This window comes from Tigriopus californicus, chromosome 12, assembly GCF_007210705.1.
Source record: "Tigriopus californicus strain San Diego chromosome 12, Tcal_SD_v2.1, whole genome shotgun sequence".
Lineage (NCBI taxonomy): Eukaryota > Metazoa > Arthropoda > Copepoda > Harpacticoida > Harpacticidae > Tigriopus > Tigriopus californicus.
This window is the reverse complement of record NC_081451.1, coordinates 6817730-6832791: the sequence shown is the minus strand read 5'-3', so window position 1 is coordinate 6832791 and position 15062 is coordinate 6817730. Positions and strand designations below refer to the sequence as shown.

Below are 15062 nucleotides of genomic sequence, written 5' to 3'. Positions count from 1 at the left end.
AAAAAAGAGGTCGTTCTCTTGATAGAAACGGGGGTTGCTCATGCGGGCCCAAGAATGAAATTTGCAGGTTTCATCGTCTCGCAGTCAAGGTGTTCGGCCCGATCCGGCAAAGCTGGAAGCGATTAGCAATTTCCCAGAGCCGGGAGAATCTCACTTCTTTACGTTCCTTTTTGGGCTAGCAAACAGTTGGGAGCGTTCATCCCAGATTTAGCCCACGTCACCAGTGATTTGCGTGACTTACTCAAGAAAGATGTTGTCTTTCGATGCTGCCAGAACACAGTGTTCTGTTTAAGAAGGCGAAGAAAGTGCTTACTTCGGCCTCTCTTGTTCAATATTTCGATCCCACACTTCGGACGGAATTGCTCACAGATGCTTCGAGATTACAGGGACTCGGTTTTGCCCTGATTCAACGTGGATCTCAGGATGAGATACGCCTCATCCAGTGTGGTTTCTCGGCGCGCTAACCCGACGGAATCCCGTTATGCCACAATTTGAACTCGAATGCCTGGCCATTACTTGGGCCATTCAAAAGTGTCGATATTACTTGTTGGGTGATATCAAATTCAGTGTGATTACAGATCACCGCCCCTTGGTCGGAATTTTCGACAAGCCTTTGGACGACGTTCACAACTCTCGACTTTTACGTTTTCGAGAAAAATTGTCCAATTTTACGTTCAGTGTGTCATGGTTTGCTGGTAAAACCCATCTGATCGCTGATGCTTTGTCTCGTGCACCGGTGTTCTCAGCCCCCGAGGAGGGTGAGATGATCATGACATTGGATTTGCCGCTGACAACAGCAATGGATGACCCGAGCCTCAAATTTATATTTGACGCCACAGAGCAGGACACAAGTTATAAGGAAGTGGTCCTTGCCTTTAAACAAGATCAGAAGATCGAGGAGTTATCTCCAACTCACCCAGCACTCTCCTTATGCCAACGTGTGGGATGATCTTTCGTTACTCGGGAAGTCATCACTTCTCATCTTGGACAACAAAAGGATGGTAATTCCCAAAAGTTGTCGAACGGAAATTCTCCGTTTCCTTCACCTACCACATACTGGTATAGTGAAGACGAGGAAAGCCGCCCAACAGCTATACTATTGGCCTGGGATCAATAATGACATCAAAATCATGATTGATCGGTGCGAGATTTGTCAAGCTCGTCGACCGACCCAACAGCGAGAACCACTCCAGGAGAAGAATGAAGCTACGGGACCCATGGACCAAATTGCAGCCGACCTTTTCGAGTTTGCTGGACGTCACTACCTGGTGGTAGTTGACAGATATTCGGGCTGGCCATTCCAATATCTCTTGGATTCATTGACTACGGGAACAGTCACAAAATTCTCTTAAGAATATTCCTTCAATTCGGTTTCCCAACGCGGATTCGCACTGATGGAGGACCTCAGTTTCGTAGCGAATTCCGAAAGTTCTGTTGTGATAACAATATCTTGCATGAATTGTCGTCACCTTACAATCCTGAAAGCAATGGATTAGCAGAATCGGCAGTAAAGGCCATCAAGGACCTTTATTACAAGTGTCAAGGACGAGGCGACCCGTTGATGTTTGACAGAGCCTTGGCAACTTGGAGAAACATTCCTCGAGCGGATGGATTATCACCATCGCAGTTGTTTCTCGGCGAAGACAAAGAGGTTTCCTACCTACATTACCCGAGGCCGTTGGGCCTATGGCTCAAGGAGTTGCTTCTCGTATGAGAAGAGGAGCCGAAAATCCATCAAAGTGAACTTCAACCGAAGAACAGAACCCCTTTCGCTTCTCAAGATCAACCAAAGAGTGCGTGTTCAGCACCCAGTTTTCAAAACCTGAAAGAGCTTGGAACGATTGAAGCGATCAGAGATTGGGATGTTCGTACATTATTCTCATGAATGACGGACGGAGGAGTTTGAGGAATAGAATCTTCATCAAACCATTGGCTAGACAAGTTACTATTGATATAAAGCCTCCTATTACCGTCGAGTCAGATACCGAGGAAGATGACTCTTATCCACGAAGAAGTGCTCGTTAGAAGAGAGGAGAAGGGCAAAACTCTTCACTAGGTGATCAAACGTCAAGTGTGCATCATGGGAGTAAGCCCTCTCAAGAAATCATCTCTCAACCCCAGGAGGTGGAACAGAGTTCTGGTTTCCACATTGTAGAGATCCATGTTGGCACAGCCCAAATGGGACTCGTTATCTTGGTGGTGTTAGTGATTGTGTTTATATGTGTATATAAACGTTGCGTCAAGACAAGACAGCAACAGGTTCAACCACAGAGTGTTCTTCCGTGGTTTACAAACGGACAATGTCTTATGACACGTCCCCAGATTCAAAGAACGGCCCCATCTTTAAACGAGAACCGGTTCCAGGATGTCACCAATTGTACAACGGCATCAAGTTCAACACCGGACAGTTTCGTGTGGGCAAATGTTTAAATTATGTGATTCATATAATTTGGGGGGAGGTGTAGTGTTATTCCTTATTTAGGTTATCACGGCTTACGCATGCTTATGCATCATGCTCTCTCGTTCTTCATATATGCTCTCTGTGTATATAAGATCTCTTGTATCCATGCCCCAACTACCGTTCAATAAACAGTTTGCAATAGAGCTTCAACCAGAGTACATCGTCTGTCTGTTCTCCACGCGTCCATAACATAACAGACCTTTAGTAGTAATTGCTTACCAGAGGTTATGTATAAGGACTATGTTGATTGTGTGAATGTTTATTTGAACCAGATTATGCGCAAATCTTCATGTCATGAGAATCTTGAAACCGAATATTCTTGAAGAAAAATTCGGAAATTGACATATTCAAATGAGGTCATTGGCAACCATAAACTGAGGGGGTCACACTGTCTTGGAAAAGTAGGACATTGTCGAATTAGCCTCCTTCTTACTTACTATTAGACCATTGAAAGTGCATATGATAGGACAGTGAAAGGTGCTTGAAATGAACTCTATATAAACAACAGCGGCGTAATGCCGCAACACGTTCCAAGAAATAAAAAACAGAATTTCGATTGCAATTCATGGGATCCAGAATTTAAAAACAACTAATCACAATGCAAATGAATTCGAAAGTTTAAACTTTCAACCCGTTTTTCTTTTTTTTAATCTTAACATAGACAAAATGAATGTCCAAAATCTAAAATTTGTTACTATAGTCAAGAGTAAAAAGTTGAAAAGTAAAATTGAGTAGATTTTGATTTTGAAATTATATAGCCAAAAGTTTAGCTTCTACTAAAATTGTCGCAATTGTAGTTTTCTAAAAATGTTATAATCATTTAATGTACCATTGGTTTAAAAAAGTACATTATATATTTGGTTATAACTCATTGCACATTAGCAATGTCTTAAAAGAGAGTTTTTTTATCATTGTACGTCCCAAATAGTTCCACGTGTCCATTTACTAATGACACAAAAATATATCACCGTTAGATTTGAGTGTGGCAAAACAAAGTTTGTCTTTGAGGTTTTCCTCCAAAAAAGACTTGCATGTAAGTATTGTTAAGTCATATAATTTTACGTCATATTTTCGCGACATATGTAAAAGGACCTAACTAATAGAGATATAACCCTTCATTGCCTGGTTATTTCATGACTCTATTTGGCCCCTTGAAAATCTATAGTGCCATTTAATCTGACTGGAATTTGCAAATCCTATCCTGGCCCATTTCAGAGTTCTTTCCTGTTTTCACCTTTGGCTGAAAAAGTCTTAGTTAATGAAGTCATGCGACCCTTGTTTACATTGAGCGGTGACGTGAGGGAGGTTAGGCCCAATTCTGTGCCCCTTTATGATCTGTGCTTTGAGAGGTCATTACTTTTGACCCCGTCACTAGATTGAGCTGAAATTTGAGATTCGTAATTGCAATGACCTGGGGCCTGTCACATAGGAGGAAAATGTAAATTACGTTTACTGGCCTCCAAACATTAATTCTAGACCCTAGCATCCCCGTCCATATTTCAGTGGTTCATGGTTGGATCAGAACTTTTGACAAGGATTTGAGCAAGGTCAGTGAGAAGAGACCCGAAGCATTTCACCGCAGAGACACAGGATTGCACGCTCCTTTGGTCCCTTCACGTTTTTTGGCCGTTCCTCAAGGCCACTAAGAAGGCCACACAAAAGGAGCATTAGAAATCTCGATTGAGTCCGCAAAGGACAAGAAAACCAATAGACAATATCTTGGTTGCTAGAGCGTGGAATTTCTTCCACTTCCCTTCGCGATGATGGTCCATCAATCCTAATTGAATTAGACCCCTCACAAGCCCCCTTGAGTGGGGTTTATAAATTGGGAAACTGTCCGGGAAAAATTGGATTCCTCAGACATGACTTGACATTTCAATTTCGAGCTAGTTTGTCTGCGTCTGTCTTAACGAATCTCCACCATCTACTCACAATGTACTCAAACGAGAGCCAATGATAGAGACGAGAAAGAAAAAGAAATAAGTTGGAAAAATATATAGTACGCACACCATCAACATCATCGTCGTCGTCGTCGATGTGCACCACCCTAATCTGAGCGCGTCTGGCACACATTCTTTCCAGACGTTCTACAACAGCAGCATTCGACGTTATCGCGGGAGCAAAGGCCATGGGGGCCCCAGGGACAAGTCCTCAGGGGCGACAGGTGGGGAGAACGTCAGCACCGGTACCCCGTTGAGAAACTTACCCAAGCCCTCGGAGGAGGTCATCTCGACGAGGGAGGTGGCCAAGGCCAATGCCAGGCGCCGCAAAATGGAGGATCATTTGGGTAAGTGAGTAGGACGCGAGAAACGCCACGCTAGGTTGCGACACTAATCGAACTCTCCGAGGACTGATTTGGCCTTTTTTCATCCGCCACATTAGTAATGGGGAATGGGAGCAAAAGGTCCGAAATTGCTTGGTGGCAACCATAGATAACTTCATATATGGTTTTCTATGGTGGCAACGTTAGAGCTTGAGCATCCCGTCCCTTGAAAAATTCTGTCACCCTGACTTGTTGGCTTTGGTCAATAGGGCATGTCAAGTAGTGATGGGAACGTTGCCTCTAAAGTCTCAAGCATTCAATGCAATACCGGTCCAATGCAAGATTTAAAAGGCATCATGCAAGCTTGAGCCTTTCCGAGACATTGGCAGTGACGCCAAAATGGATCAAAATAAGATCATTATTGAGCACACTTGACGAATTTTGAATTAAAACTATGGAATATTGATAGAGCCACAGCCTAGTTATGTGTCACGGTCATTCAATTAATGTTGCAAGTCTCTTCTACCCATGCCATCTTATCATGGCTTAGAATTTTGGCCTGATGTGTCTACATCAAGACATCCTGACGAAAAAAAGAAATAAGTGTGACGAAAGAAAGGATTGATTCATCAACAAAGTATGAGAGGCATCCGAAATTGCACCCAACACACTTATATTAAAGGAGAAAATGAGGTGAAACATGGCTGATGCAAATACTCGTATATGATAACTCTAAGCTTGTCCCGGCATAGTGACTTAGTTTTTCAACACTAGATATCAAGAGATAAGCCAGACCAACCACCCTTGATTAGGGACAATCTCATGATTGCAGGCAGTTGACTTGGGCGTTACCGCGCTGATCTCGTTTTCATGGCTTTGATCCCAGGTCAAAGGACCAATGACCACCACAGAGACGTGTAAAGATTTGGGATTTCATACTAGTGCGCCCTCTGGTTCTACCATGAAGGAAGTGTCACCACACTTCTTACTTATTACAAAAAGTTGGCAGCAAATATTTTTTTCGTATTTTCGGCAATTTTTGTCAATTACCATGTATTGTCATCTTTAGCAAATGAATGCTGGACTTAAATGGTTCAAAATAATTCTCGAACAATTTACTAAGATGGCGAACAATTTTGTCAATGAAAATTTGGAAGCACTGGATGTGCTAAAATCATGCAGTTCTTGCTAGGATTGTGGCGCAGCCTGACTACCTCACACAGCTGAAATCCGATCCGGTACTTAACACGTCTCCATTGTGCGCTATCAAAACATCAGCCCATTTGACCAAGATGATTGATGACTAATTAGCAAATTGATCAAACTGCTTTTTTTCAAAATTACATATCACAACCGTTTAAATGTGCTCATACGTAAATGTAAATTGTGTTCAGGTTTGCCCATGGCACTGAAAACATGAAAATTAATCTAGCGGCACATTTCTAAATGGAAGTGGCAAGAAAATATGTTTTTAAAATATGTTCCGGCGATTCTTGTGTTGGGTCACACTGCATCAGAGGAACTTTGATCTACTGATGTGAAGCAAGAACTGACAGGGCAAGTAGTCCAGTGCTTAACTTGCCCCAACTTGGATTTGTACACAGACACTTGGGGGAAAATGGTGTGGCCAAACTTAAGCAAGAAATTTTATACCTGGGCAAATGAAATCAACTAATGGAGTATTAGCAGCAATGTGCACCAACAATGACGCTGCAACATGGCTTTGGTTCAATGCTTGGTTTGTTTCTGCCAATCTGACTTTAGCTACGAACAAAAACTCTTCATTTTGCGGTTTTCCTGAGCTAATCATCTGGGCTCCCTTTGTTAACAGTTGATCTCTACTTGGACAAGTTCTAGTACTTTGGCAAGCTTTGCTTGTAAACAAGTAGAGCTTGGGTGTCGGTGATGACTTGCTACATGCCCTTTTCCCATCAGAACTTTGATCTTTTTTTATAGCATGACCATCAACCAAAATAAGACTGCACATTAGAAAAGAGCCAACCAGAGCTACGCCATTTATCATTAGAAAGCTTGTTCCCACGTTAGTGTAATTTGAATCAAAACTTTTTGACCACAGCAAAAGAAATGTGTGTTGGTTGCATGGCATAGAATAAAGAAATAGAATGTATGTGATTTTCATGGTGGGCACCTTTGGACGGTGGATTTGTCGCCTTCAGGCAACCATCGGCGTCATGGCCACTTTCAAGCAAGCTTGAACCAAGCCTTGTATCAGAATGTATCAGGCTTGAAAAGGTTCACATTGTTTCATCAGTAGTGAGAAGTGAAGGAAATTCAAGGAAAAATGTGGTCCGGCTCCCTGATTTTGAGGAGGGAGAACTAAGACAAACATCACAAAATGAACATGTTTGGTATGATTTGGTGAACGCACTATCAAATCGGCTCAATACCACAGTGCTATTTGCTTAGACAAGCATGTAAAATGGAATAAATGTCAAATTTCACTGCATGCACAGTGCAGTTTGGTTGGTCATGTTGTCTTTGATTTTACTCCATGGAATAACATCAGCTGTTCATGAACGCGTTTACTTGACAAGCCCTATTATTCAGTTTGAGGTAGACGAGACGGAAATTAAATCTCAGACCTCGATTCAATCCTATCAGGATGCTGTCACTCAATTTGCCACTTTGTCCAACATCAACTTTTTGTTGGTCCAATGAAAGGGCTGAAGTGGTTCGTTATTAATGGATATGGAATGAACAATACTAATGGTCAATTTGTGCCCATAGACGGCTGAGCTGTGATTCTTCACCAACATTATTGTACTATTTGGAATACCACCAATGGAATTCATGAAAGGGATTGCTGGTATAAAAAGCAAGCTTTCTTTCCCACATGAACCGGGCAAAGTGTTTCCATCATTACCATTATGACGTAATACTGTATATAAAACTTGAATGACCCTTTTTGGCGTGTGATCGCCAATGTCTGATGGTCTTTTATGAAGTGAGGCCTTTATGTAATTGAATCCTGGTGGATGAGTGGGTGGTTGTATTGGAAACACCAACAGCATATAGTACTCGTACTAGAACGCATTCTTCACCATAATGAATGGCAGATTTGGCTAAACCTTGAATGTAGCACATGTGAGTGGTGGTGTTGACTAGACATTCATGTCCAAGTTCAACTTAAAATGTTGTCAGACAACCAAATGTCAAATATTCATTTTGCAAATCAAAGCTGAATATTCTTGTTTGTTTCTCATATATTTTTCTCATCAGCGCTGAGAGTGGATGAAAGAAAAAGTTATCAGAAACTGGGAAGGATTTTCATGTTACAATTTGGCAGTTATATTTGCTTTACAAAATGAATGCAGTAAATCTACTACCACGCTGCATTAAAGTTCAATTAGATTTGTTTTTCGTCATTCCACCACTTCAGCGTTACATTTTACAAACACTTACTACGCAAGTATTAGTCTAAAAGTATTATCCTGCTGACCCAATGATATTTGAGGCACGAGTAAGTGGAAAGCCAGAGGACAAATCTAAAAGGACTTTTGAGTAGCTTGAATCTTTTTAGACGGTGTTCGTTTTGATGTTGCCACCGATCAAAGGATACACTGACCACCGAAAAAAGGCACACTTCCTTTTTCGAAGATTTTTAGATGATTTCCATTAATTAAATCACTAGCTTTCAATATCGACTTGTAATCATGATTTTAAAACTTGCAGTTACCTAAACGAACTATTTTTGGACCCCAGTGAGGGACTTATTTTTGACATTTTTTGTGGAAAAAGCATTCAGTCGATCCAACTGCTTAAACATGAGGACACAAAAAGTTTTAAAATATGCGTTTGAGTAAAATATGTTTTTAATGCAAAAGGAGGAATATTTTCACGTAACGTTTAGCGTTGAACGATAGATACCCCTCACCATCTTCATCATCATCGTCATTTGGCCAAGTAACCCTGGGATCCCTGGCCGTTCTCAGGAAGTGCTGACAGGATTATAAAGGCAATGTTCTCGCAAAACGACGGGATATCGTGTAACAGGGCGACATTTCGACCAAATGCTTTGGATTTGACTCACTTGGACTTAGATGGAGTGCGTTTTGTTGTAGTGTATTGGTATACAATTGGTACTTACTGTACTGTACGAGTAGATACACAGTGTAACTCAACGGTCGGATTTCATCCCAATGCCCAGAAATTGTTCCGATACAACCAACCACTCATCCTCCTGCTTCTTTCTCCAGGCAATATCTGTTTTCCTTCAGAAGTTTCACAAATAAAAAGCCATTATTGGCTCTTATTCAAAACCAGGCTAAAGTCTCCTACTGCTAGAAAGGAAAATCGAAACATATTTTGATAGTAATCGTATTTACTACAATAAAGGGCACACTTTTTTCAGCTAATTAGGACTACGTATTTATAAATAAATGCACTTTGAAAGTAACTGATGTTTTCGAATATTGAAAGAAATGGAAAACATCATAAATACATTAAGAAGAGAAAAAAATGCAGATGCTGTCTGTCCTTTTTTTGCCAACATTGTGTTTTAGATTTGAAAAATATTTGAAGCAAAGAACTGAAAAATCAGTCAAATGTTTGAAATGTCCCCCAAAGCGATTTGTTTTCGGTCTCTTTTACCAGAACTGTAAAGTGATCGACTTGGTCATATCGTCAAATCGTGGGTTACAAGCTAATTTTTGTGAGATTTTAGATAACATTTAGGGAACTTGAACTCTGGTCCCCAAATCCCGCAATTCTCTCCAGTGGGCGTATCACTGGTCGTCTGGAGGGTTGCAAAACATTGTTCCCTGACAATAAAGTTCGTTCCCATAAACTAGATCTGGCTTGACAGTTGTTTTTTCTTCCTTTGAAATGAAAGCCTCGTTGGTCGTAAATGCTCGTCCAGATCTGCATTTTGTGAGCCCCTCTCACGTTCCACAAAGTTCAAGACAGACCCAAGGAAAAGTGAGAGGAAGTGAGTAAAGCTGACAAATTACTTTCAAAGAAAGAAAAAAGAAAGTTTCCATTACGACGACTCCTTTGAGTCTCGAGAGTCTCGCGAGTCTCGGGAGTGACTTGGGTCTTTCTGACGAGAGCACCTAACCTGCTGGCTCTGGGTTTGGTACCGAATTTTGTATGAATATCGTCGTTCCAGAGTTAAGACCCCGGCAACACAGGGGACAATGGAGCGGCATTATGGATGTCCAATAAGTAATCAAACCCACCATCCCCAGGGCCTCTTTCGCATTTGATTTATTTTCAAACGGATGCCAACAGGCATTGACCTATCAGAAATCAATATATCATCGGGTCCATGGCCTGTTCCATAACTGAAAATGAAATGAACGCACCGCAAAAGTTGCCCTCGTACCTCATGCACATACGAGTACATACTTCTACAGTAGAATAGAGTACCTGCTACATACATGATTGTTCAGTGTTGTTTGTTCTCATCCTCACATTTCCCGTTCCAGCCTCCATTTTCATGGGCTACATTCTGGTGTTTCTCATATGCCACTCTCCAAGACTGGTCTTGAACATCTACGAGCTCATTACCATTCGAAACGCAGTCCTCTGTCGAAGGTAAGACGAACTAGGAGTACTTCGTTAGGTAGTTGGAGGGAGGCAGTTAATTACCGATCTAATTTCGTCGCTTTTCGGAATCCTCAACGAGAGAGCCAGAGTCCCCTTCGTCCTCGTCCTCGTTGGTGCGGTTGTTCGGTTATTGAACACGGCGAAATGATGTCCTTGAGCCGTCTGTAAATGTCGATGAAGCAATTTCTCTCGTAATGAAAAATCCACCGTTCTCAAACATACCGAGAGTTTCTCTGAATCACATCCATACATTCCATATGAACAAGCCAGGAGAACAAATCTCAGAAACATGTGGACACTTAAAAGACGTTTGAGAAACCTTGAGCTTCCCAGTAAAGCGAGTTGTTTACGATTGACCATTCTTGGGGGTCCCTTGTTATTTATTATGTCGAAATGAGCGCAGAGGTCGAGTCAGATTCGAAATTCAGTAGATAATATGGGCACAACTATATATGCGTATACATAGTCCAGTTCGTGCTCAAGCAATTGTGTCAGAATCCAATTGATCAAGCAATTCCAGCAGCACGAACAACAATCAGTCGGTAATTAATTCCAGTGGACACACGTCCTCACGTCACTTTGGGCTTTTGATTTCAGTTCGGGCTTTCAGCCATTTCCTCAATGGTCTCTCGTTCTGACTTGCATCAGTCATCTCCTCCTGATCACCAACTCCTCCATCAACATCCTCATCTATTGCGCTCTGAGTTCCAAATTTCGCGAAGAGGTGACCAAGCTATTCAAGAGCGTGTGCCAGAAGGCCTAATATCCATACTTGTCGTGGGCCAAAGGGGCTAGTGTCACTGTCAGTGAGTGAAAGCTCCATTCCTTGGCAGATTCGCACATTGATTGGGTGCGAACCAGAACCATGATTGGCGAGTTTCCTCGCTGAACATGACGGACTGATGATGGCCATCATCTGGTGGTATCTGAGTGTAGATGAATCTTGGATGTCAATTTTGGACAAAGTGACACCCCCCCCCCTCAAGGCATTTCCAATTCCTTCTCCGTACAACGCCACGTACTACCAGTCTACCCAACTATAGATGCAATTTGTTTGACCTTTCTTTTTGTCTCTCGTCTCTTTTTAATCATGACTCCTCACAAGATGTGTGAGTTGAATACGTGTGTCCAATCCGCATGAAGACAATGTCAGCCAATGTATAATACACACATATGCTCTATATTGCTGTTAATAATCGGAACAAACACTGAATGTGACAATGATAATAAAATGATGTCGGAAAACCTGGATTGCGTGTCCAATCTCGAAATTTCGAAGGGAGGCTCAAAGCTAATCATCGATCTAAGCAAGGTAGAAAGGGCTGTTGGAGGGAACAATTCATCATCGGTGGAACATCCATGGAATCGAGAAGTCCATTCAGTTTAGGGATTGCCCTCAGCGGTCTCGGCTTGTGTGACCTCTTCCGCCTCTTGTTCGAAGATCTCGTCGCCATTGCCGGGATTGTAAATGCACCGCTGGGCATTGGATCGACTGGAAGTGGACAGGATCCAGGTGTGATTGCCATAACAGGGCTCTTCAATATCTTGACAAGGACCATCTGGCGACCATCGGCATTTCCTGGTCCGCGTTCCGGCCTTGGAGATGGCCACAGCACTGTTCTGACGACAAGGGTTGCTGCACGCTCCGAAATCCTCGTAGCGATCGCCTGTTGAGAAGAAAGAGAGTACAGTACAGCATAGGTCGAGTCCCAGGGGACAAAATCCCGGAGAGTACGATACGCAGGTGGACACGATTACCATTAATGATGTCTCGGTTGCAATATCCGTTGTCTTCCACACTCTCGGCACAGATGCATTGATTCGGTTCCACACAGGTTCCAGCAGTTGGGCATTGCCAATAGGGCACACATTGACCACAGAGATCGCCTTCCCAACCGGTTTTGCACAAGCATGTGAAAGGCTGTTCAAAAAACAATAACCAGATCCGGGGTGACTTGGGGATGAAGTGCACCAGAAAAATTGTATTGTGTTTTAGAGCACTCAGTGCTCTACTAAACTTAAATAAAGTTCATGCTCAAATGAACTTGTCAACTTGTTAAACACTCTACATTAGCGAATTTGTTTGTCGCGCTTCGAGTTGGTATCGAGACGTGTTAAATGTGACCAAAAAGAGCGATGGCACCCACCTCTTCGCAATATCCGTTGTGCTCGTGGCAGCCTTCGCTACAAATGGGTTCGTCACAGAGATGGCCGGTCCAGCCATCGTGACATTGGCAAGTGTTGGGTCGGCCATCCTCGCAATCTCCATTCAAGCATCCCGGAAGCTTGATACAAGTCTTGCACTCGTCGCCTTCCCAACCATCGTGACAGCTGTAGATGGAATGACAAATACGCTGAGCATACGTACGTCCATACCATAGAAAACCATAACCATATGAAGTTATCTATGGTCCATACATAGACAGCATTTGAGATCCTCGGTAAGTATCTGTCCTGGGTGAGGAGTTTGAGGGAAAGGAAACCCTTGGAAGGGTCTGTCAGTGGACAGAATCTTTTGTCTGAGTGGATGCAGACGAAGGCAGTGGAAAACATCAACAAGTTAAAATTGGAAGCTGGCTTGGAGTTGAAAAGGAGCGAGTAAAAGGGCCGTCGAAACTTTTCGTTGCCATTCGCGAAGACTCTGAGTTCGAGATAATCTAAAGTCGAGCTAACTTTTTGAGGCCATGTTCAGATACGATCGCATACAAATGTAGTATAACCCGAGCCACATCGCAATATTATTCCACAAGACGACTTTGCCGGAACTCGGAGGAACAGAGGGAGAAAAAGCAATCTAGTAACAACCACTTACGTGCACACCAATGGCTCGAAGCATTGTCCATGTCGGGCATCACAGTTGGCGCAAGCAGCTATCAAACAAATACAAATGAAAGAAAAAGTGGATTGGCCTTCTTTTTTTTCCTGGGAGAGAACAAGGGAAGTGAACTTCTCTCGTCAGGCTTGGTCAAGCGGCTTACTTACGTTTATCACAAAAAGCTCCCTCCCATAATTGAACGCCCTTGGCATTGGCCGCACAGTTGCACTCGAACGAACTGTTGCAAGATCCATGAACGCATCCGGGCAGAGGAATGCAAGTGTCGCACAAATGACCTTCCCTGCAACAAGGCCAGATCCAGGTCAGCAGGTAAAACGATCTTTTCCAGTGGCATTTGAGATCTTACCATCCGACTTTGCAGGCGCACACGTTGGGTCTTACGCATTCGCCGTGGAGGCACGTCTCCCCGTTGTAGTCGCAAACTGGGATCGGGCACGGATTCCGAAGATCCTGGAGCTGCTCATCCTCCTGTTCTCGCCATCCGGACAAGCAGATCACATTGGCGTCGTCATCGCACAAGTAACGGTGAGATTCCTAGGATGATGATTAATGAATTGGTTAAAAACGATCTTGTTCTCAATACGACAATTATGTGTATGCTTTTCAATCCGTCAAGTCAGATCAACTAAAGATTAGTTTTCGTTTTGCATTGAAAAGGAAGATATCTAGGATTTTTGAAACGTCAAAGGGCCGCACATGAAGAGATATGTGCAGAAGGAGCCTTAAGTATCATGCTTAGAAAAGAAATGCGTTTCCCATGTTTGTGAGGTCCTTAGATTGTGACGAATACATATCTTGAATTCGCCCAAAAGCAATGCTGACATTTTTGTTCATAATATGCTTTCTGCCTCAAATATCACTCATTCAACTGTTTGAACCAGTCATCTACCACACTGCATGTATGTACAGGGTGGAAAGAAATTAAGGGCCGCTCTTTGTCGCTTCTGAAAATCCAACCCCCTAACTCAAAGAATGACTTGATCAGTTTGAATCTCCAGTTTTTAATAAAAGGGATTATTGAAAAACCTAACACCATACCACGACTGATCCGAATTCACTCCAAAGGAGATTGGTAACCTTCTGATGTTTGCCCACCTAAAGATTGAGTCTGATTGAGAACAGACTTCGGCCATTAGCCTGGTCTGTTCTAAAAGGATTTATAGCATTTGCATGAGGATCTCCACTCTCAAATCGTTGAAGGATGATCACTGAAAGGCTCACCAAACGTTCCCTTGTCTTTACCGGCCTTCAGGATGCCCTTAACCTTGGTTCTGACCTTCAGACTGCGCTCACTTGAATTTTCAGACATTGTTTTGACGGCACTTTATCAGAGGGCTACCCATCGCCTCCAGGATATCGATAGACCATTTGTAATATGTCACTAGGTACTTAACAGTTTCTCTTAAGGAATGCTTGTGGTTTAATGTCAAAAAAATCTTTGAGCATGGAGAAATGTTGTGAAAAACAGCCATGGAGGCCCTTAATTTCTTTACACCCTGTACAAGCCTTAAAAGTATTCCGTTGTACTCCTTCATCTTTTTCTTCTTAGGAATTTCTTCTCTCAGCTCAGTGAGTCCAGTGTGCATTATTTATTTCACTAAGCAGAACACGGTTTGAGTGCTTTGTACCTTGAGATTCTCAGCCACACAGGGGTGTTCATCGTTTTTGAGTGGCGTGAATAAGCTGCCTCGAAATGAGTTGGCGAGGACGCCCCCTTGAGATGATAAAAGACCCACGAGGACAACCATGGACATTGAACTGGTGACGATTGGATGTTGCTTCATGTTGTTGGATGGAGAGATGAACTGAAACCTCTGACGTCTTGGAGCGCTCCAGCATCGTTTTATACGAGAAAACCCGAGTTCAGCGAGATTTACGGGTGCATTTGTTATTATTAAACGACCTCATTAACCACGAGCGTGAAAGACGAAACG

At 42.7% G+C, this 15062-nt stretch overlaps 2 protein-coding genes across 2 annotated transcripts in view; one reads left to right on the top strand and one right to left on the bottom strand.

Annotated features, from left to right (window-relative positions):
- Nucleotides 1–11541, top strand: part of LOC131892330 (uncharacterized) — a 33553-nt gene extending 22012 nt beyond the window's left edge. The window contains exons 9-11 of the mRNA XM_059242140.1: nt 4544–4748; nt 10172–10280; nt 10890–11541. Of these exons, the coding sequence (XP_059098123.1) occupies nt 4544–4748; nt 10172–10280; nt 10890–11055 (480 nt within the window). The 3' untranslated portion in view covers nt 11056–11541. The remainder of the gene's footprint in view (nt 1–4543; nt 4749–10171; nt 10281–10889) is intronic.
- On the bottom strand, nt 11452–14955 carry LOC131892333 (neurogenic locus protein delta-like). The gene is made up of 7 exons (XM_059242144.1): nt 14757–14955; nt 13475–13662; nt 13275–13408; nt 13105–13162; nt 12440–12623; nt 12051–12213; nt 11452–11959 (listed from the first exon to the last, which is right to left on the bottom strand). Exons 1-7 carry the CDS (start codon nt 14910–14912, stop codon nt 11676–11678), a joined length of 1167 nt encoding a protein of 388 aa, XP_059098127.1. The 5' UTR covers nt 14913–14955; the 3' UTR covers nt 11452–11675.
- Nucleotides 14956–15062: the final 107 nt, after the last annotated feature.

What these genes read in the sequence shown, in the direction of transcription:
- LOC131892333 (XM_059242144.1), bottom strand. Translation starts at nt 14,912, where the DNA reads ATGAAGCAACATCCAATCGTCACCAGTTCAATGTCCATGGTTGTCCTC. An exon ending in TGCGCCTGCAAAGTCGGATG is followed by an intron (nt 13,409 to 13,474) that starts GTAAGATCTCAA and finishes GCCTTGTTGCAG; the next exon opens with GGAAGGTCATTTGTGCGACA. An exon ending in ACAACGGATATTGCGAAGAG is followed by an intron (nt 12,214 to 12,439) that starts GTGGGTGCCATC and finishes TTTTTTGAACAG; the next exon opens with CCTTTCACATGCTTGTGCAA.